The sequence below is a fragment of the Hyposmocoma kahamanoa genome, unplaced genomic scaffold (genome assembly GCF_003589595.1).
Source record: "Hyposmocoma kahamanoa isolate Upper Pololo Valley unplaced genomic scaffold, ASM358959v1 239, whole genome shotgun sequence".
NCBI lineage: Eukaryota > Metazoa > Arthropoda > Insecta > Lepidoptera > Cosmopterigidae > Hyposmocoma > Hyposmocoma kahamanoa.
In genome coordinates, this window is record NW_020653756.1 from 538469 (window position 1) to 543936 (window position 5468).

The 5468-nt window shown below is 36.4% G+C and overlaps 2 protein-coding genes across 2 annotated transcripts in view; both read left to right on the top strand.

Moving 5' to 3' along the window:
* LOC113228735 (gamma-2-syntrophin) overlaps nt 1–4718 on the top strand; it is a 27926-nt gene extending 23208 nt beyond the window's left edge. The window contains exons 11-13 of the mRNA XM_026462098.1: nt 1821–1936; nt 2960–3050; nt 4071–4718. Of these exons, the coding sequence (XP_026317883.1) occupies nt 1821–1936; nt 2960–3050; nt 4071–4184 (321 nt within the window). The 3' untranslated portion in view covers nt 4185–4718. The remainder of the gene's footprint in view (nt 1–1820; nt 1937–2959; nt 3051–4070) is intronic.
* LOC113228723 (lebocin-1/2-like) lies at nt 319–936 on the top strand. Its single transcript, XM_026462082.1, has one exon. It carries the CDS (start codon nt 334–336, stop codon nt 931–933), a length of 600 nt encoding a protein of 199 aa, XP_026317867.1. The 5' UTR covers nt 319–333; the 3' UTR covers nt 934–936.
* Nucleotides 4719–5468: the final 750 nt, after the last annotated feature.

Genomic DNA, 5468 nt, shown 5'->3' on the forward strand with positions numbered 1-5468 from the left:
AAAAACCTCCTTGCCAATTTTAGGCTTAATAAAACTCTATAGTTTTATTACTTCCATTGCTGCAAATAATAATAAACATAAAGTCGTTCTTAGAATAAATAACAAAATGGGTTAGCGGGGAATTACTTCAGCGAGATAACGAGAGTTTATCGCTAACCGACTTTCCATTCGTCATCTGCATAAAATATAATGCAAAGCAAAACAAAAGCTTGTTTACTCGCAGGTTCTTTACCTCGGTGAAGTACCTGGGCACTTTTCCTTAAACTCTGGTATAAATATGACAACAATCGACTCAAAATCGTCATTCGATTTTTGAAGTGAGAATACGCAACTATGGCAAAGCTAATCTTGTTATTGGGAGCTGTACTTATCGTAGAAGCTTCTTGTCAGCGTTATATTCTTCCTACATACCGACCCCCGAGGACTCAGAGGCCTGTCATAAGGACCGTTCGAGAAACAAATGGCGAACCGTTGTGGTTATACAACGGAAATGATGTACAACGAGCTCCAGCGACTGGAGACCATCCATACTTGCCACCTGTTATAGACGACATTCATCTGGACCAAAACCAGCGATATGCCCGCAGCGTGGATTCACCCAGTGCCAAGCGAGGAGGAGGCAGTCACAGGACTTCGAGTAGTAGCCGTAACACTGGGCCTACACACCCGGGGTACAACCGTCGCAACGCCAGAAATGTACATTTCTCAAATCGTGATTCAAGCTGGCCGCCCCAGCCTAGCCCGTACAACCCGTTCGGTCCAACTTCTGGTGACCGTGAAAGTAGCCGAGGTACTTTTAGCGACAGGAAGATACGAGACGTCACCTTGCAGCAGGTGCTCAAGAAACCCACTCATCGTGACGTTATTATCCCTAACTGGAACCCCAATGCTCGTATCAAGCCGTGGCAGACGATCGGAGTTAGACATAATTAGACCGTAAAGGATTTCAACTAAATACCTCCGTGAAGATAATTCGAGACGTACATTGGTTACTTATTCGCCGATAATTGATAGGTTATTATAATAAACATTTTGTAGCACATTAACTATGTTTGGTTTTTACTGCATCGATGTCGACTACATTTTTCAAATTAATTTTATTTTATACGTAAACTACCCAATGAAGAATGAATAAAATATTCGCTTACAAGGCTCTTATAAGGTGACTTGTTCACATTTCCAATATTTAACAAGCCGAGAAAGCTAGACGGATCAATCGCATGGAACCGACAGGACTCGATCCAGCGTACCATGGGATTTCGTTCCCATTCGTCGACTTGAAATTTGATCGTTTAAAATTAGGTTCTTTCATCATGTTTACATTTATAAATTTGCAAAGTACTGCTAATTGTTATGGAACCTGTTAGATTTAAAAATAAATGTTACTAAATTTAAAATGGAATTTACATCATTTCATCATTTTAAAAGTGGCCAATTAACCACGGTAAGTCGGCCTTAATTTATTTACGGTAATGTACCAAATAAATACTAAAACTCTAATTGGCACCAATAAAGATTCACAAAAAAAAAAAAACAAGGTTGTCACATTTACAAAGCATACGAACCTATTATTTAGACTATATTTTTCTATTAAATTAACAATGAAGTCTGTATTTTTTTAATGTTATTTATTTATCTGATTTATAACATTATTTACAATATATTTACAAAAGTAGGTTCTGTTAATATAGGGTATTACAAAGATGTCCGAACGTAGACAAACATTTTGAATAGTGAGAGTAGCCAGAAAGTTTATTCGGACAATTTGTAGTGGTTTTGTTGCTATGAGTGATGGAATGTAATTATTATAACTATTGCAGAAGAAGACCTTCACGGTGGTACACTCCGGACGAGCAGCAGGGCTCACGCTGGACTGGGCGGCGGGCTTCAGCCTGAGCGAGGGCACGCCCGGCGCGCCGCCCGTTTGGGCATATCGGTAACTGCAAACACATAAGCCTCTTTGTATTCTTATATTTTGTTGTATGGGAAACCCCGTCAACTTAAAATTGAAAATACTGAAGTCCTTACTTATAAATCTATCTCAAATCTAGTGTCTATTAAGATCGTGCTCAAGTCAACTATCTTAATAAATGTCATATGAGTGCACATCAACCATTACACATCATTCAGCACTTGACCCGCGGCTCAAAACCGTTATTAAGCAACCATAGACAAAAATATGTATAAAAACTTCCTGGACTCTTTTATTTTTTAATTTTAGTGAAGCGACGTGCTATTTAGCTCTAATATTTATCGAGCCAAAATTAAAGAAGATTATTCAAGTTGATAAATTTTGATACCTGTTTAATAAATTATAATAATAATAATAAACTCTTGTTGTTTATCATAATGAATCGTCGGATTCTTCTCCATATGAACGGGAATCATCACTTGAATCCTCATTAACATTAATTATTAATTCTTGAATACACAAATTGTCAAACGCAACATCATGATCCCAATCAGACAATATCTTCTTTTTTGAACCTGCTCACATTCACGATTTAAACTTCTTCATAAATAAAATCGATTGTTATAAAAAAATCGAATCGGAAACGCATTAGGACATCACTAATTGATTCGAGTTCGAGCTGTTAAAAGTTAAATAAATGGTTGCACGGAGTATAATTGATATCATGCAGTCTTGGTCAGTTTAGGTGTTGTCATCCGAGATAATGATGATTGTAATTTATTAATATAGATGACCTTGAGTGTCTCGAGAACAGTAGAACTAGCGCGACAGGACGCAACTTAAAATAGAGCAACATAAAAAGCGCAAGATTAAACTCTCGCACAAAAAATGGCAATATGTCGCGCTTCTTTGTTGCTCTCGTGCAAATCGCGCCCTGTCGTGGTAGCCCTACTCAGCGACGTAAGAACAGATACTCTTTTAACTTAAATAAAGCAAATGGGTCGTTATGAAAAGTTTCATGGCGATAATTAAGCTGTGTGTTTTCAGATTTTCTCAACTTAGAGGCTCAAGCGACGATGGAAAGTCAAAACTAAAGCTGCACTTTCAAGATTCCGAAACAAAAGTGATAGAAACCAAAGTGAGTAGAAGCAATCGATGTTAACTTGGCATATTACGTAAAAATACTACGGAATACTACTTTATTACAATGGTGACAAATCCCTAAAAATACGCTTGTTAACATCGTTTTCTCAAACATGCTCGGAAATGTTTGCATTACTTTCAAAAAATGAACACGGAAACTTTGTAATTTAAGAACCATGCGACTTCTTTCCGGCCAAGCCCGGCGAAGTATATATGAAAATCCATTGCAGTCCTCTTCTATAAACCTACCTACTTTAAATCTACCTACGAATAATAATCAGGATGGGAAAAAATAAAGGATTAATGATAATGTAAACAGGCAAAAGAGAAACTCATACAGCCAACTGCCCAGTGTTCATAACTGCGAGAATTAAAAATAACTACCCGTACCGCTTACTTAAAAAAAAAGAAAATGGCGGTGACATTCAAACTAAAGTGTTTTGGTATTCTTTTGTTTTGTCGTCTTTTTTGTACTTTGAGTGTGAAAATTTGTGCTGGTGAGAAGAGCAATAACGAAAATACAGTATATATAGACAGACTACTATTAATGTGCCTAGAAAACAATAATATTTTCTTTTAGAAATTGTATTGTACACATTTTAATGTTAATTAATATTTTTTTACTTTTTCTTTTATACATCTTCCTCTCTTTACATTTTTAATATTTCCTCGCATGGTTTGAGAAAAATTCTATACATGCCTCGGCGGGAACGAGGAGTGCTTGACTCGTATTAATATAAGGCCTCGCTGGCGCTTGTCCTTGTAACTCGTACTCGTCCAGCACTCCCTTACTTCCCGGCCTCTGCAATAATGTAATATTACAAAATTCAAGTATTCGCGCAAGTACGAATCACAGCTCAAGCGCTGGAGTTTAAACTTTATGCCATTTGGCATACAGAGCGTCAGGTTTGTTTATAAATATGTATTTAATTGAAATGTGTGATTGAAAACAGCAAGCAAGTAGGATGAAAATGTATTGAAAATCCGCTGTTGACATTGAGTCGTTGTCTTTTAGGAACTAGAATGCCAGATCCTCCAAAGCTTGTTGTTCTGCATGCACGCCTTCCTCACGGCGAAGGTGGCGTCGGTGGACCCCGCCTTCCTCGCCTCCATCCACCAGGCCCATTGAACGGCAGGGACTCCGGTTACGTTAGATCAGGTTAAATTACTTTTATCCTAGGGTATTTCGCCGTACCCGTATGTATCGAAAAGCAAGTATGTAACAATGCCATCGCAATGACAGACATACTTATGTAAGTCAGTGTCCATGAATTTCAGTTCCTAGTATTCAAAGTAATCAGGTGTTATGCTTTCGATTAATAAAATTATGGCCTGATCCTGTTTAAAGTCGCTTTTTGTTATTGAGAACCTATGAAGGTTTGTTTCTGTTTGTCAAATGATAAATTTTATAAAAGGCCTAAAAATTATTTGAAACAAAACAGCGAAGGTTGGAGACTTTAGATTTTAATAATTATCACTGTTAATTCTCCTACAGATCTATTTTCGAATCTTCTCTATTGTTACTAGGGTTTGGTTTCGTAAAAATGCTTTTTGAGATACAATTCGATGCTCTAAAAGTATTTCCATGAACTACTCCTTGTCTTCCTTAATATTTAATATTTTAAATTATCTATTTTACTCCTTGCTTGACTATTTCTCAAATCTTCGATATATGTTTCTCTATTTCATACGAATAAAAGAACTTATTACGAGTGGTGAAATCGACAATTAATAATTTTATTAAATGTAAGGATTTATAGTATACTTTAATACATATTTGACGTGAGCAGTATTACTTTTCTTGTTGCAAGTTAGTTTGTAGTTCTTTTCGGATGTTGTTAAACGTGACAAAGAAAGCTCTAAATTGTGTAGAATCGAGGAACGTGTGCGTTGACTTAAGTACGAAGTTAAAACTTCGCTTGTGTAATATTTTTAGAATGTTACAAATATCGAAAATTCAAGCTTTTGGGAACTCACATTTTCTTTGCCTTTACACACATACCAAGGTTGTTGCTAATGCCTGTTGTATACACATCAGCGGATGCTGATGCGGATGTTGATTTTTTGTCTTAACATCAGCGGATGCTGATTTTTTGTACCTACTTAAAAAAAAACGCTGAATCTACTACATAAAAAAGCTTTCTGTTTTCTTTGGTATGGTAATAAAATAATATTTCAATGATTTTGTGACATTTATTAACAAAAGAAATCTTCTTCAAAACAATCAATCTGCCTAGCTTAATCACTCTGGAATATTATCAAAGTTATGTTTTAAAAACAACAGCTGAGCTGCTTTTTCGGCTTACAGCCTGTTTCTGGAGGGCTTGTAAAATAATCCAGCGTGTCTTTTACGTCAAGTCACGACTCCAACATCCGCAATGAGTGTTTGCGTCGATAAATGCGGATACGTACA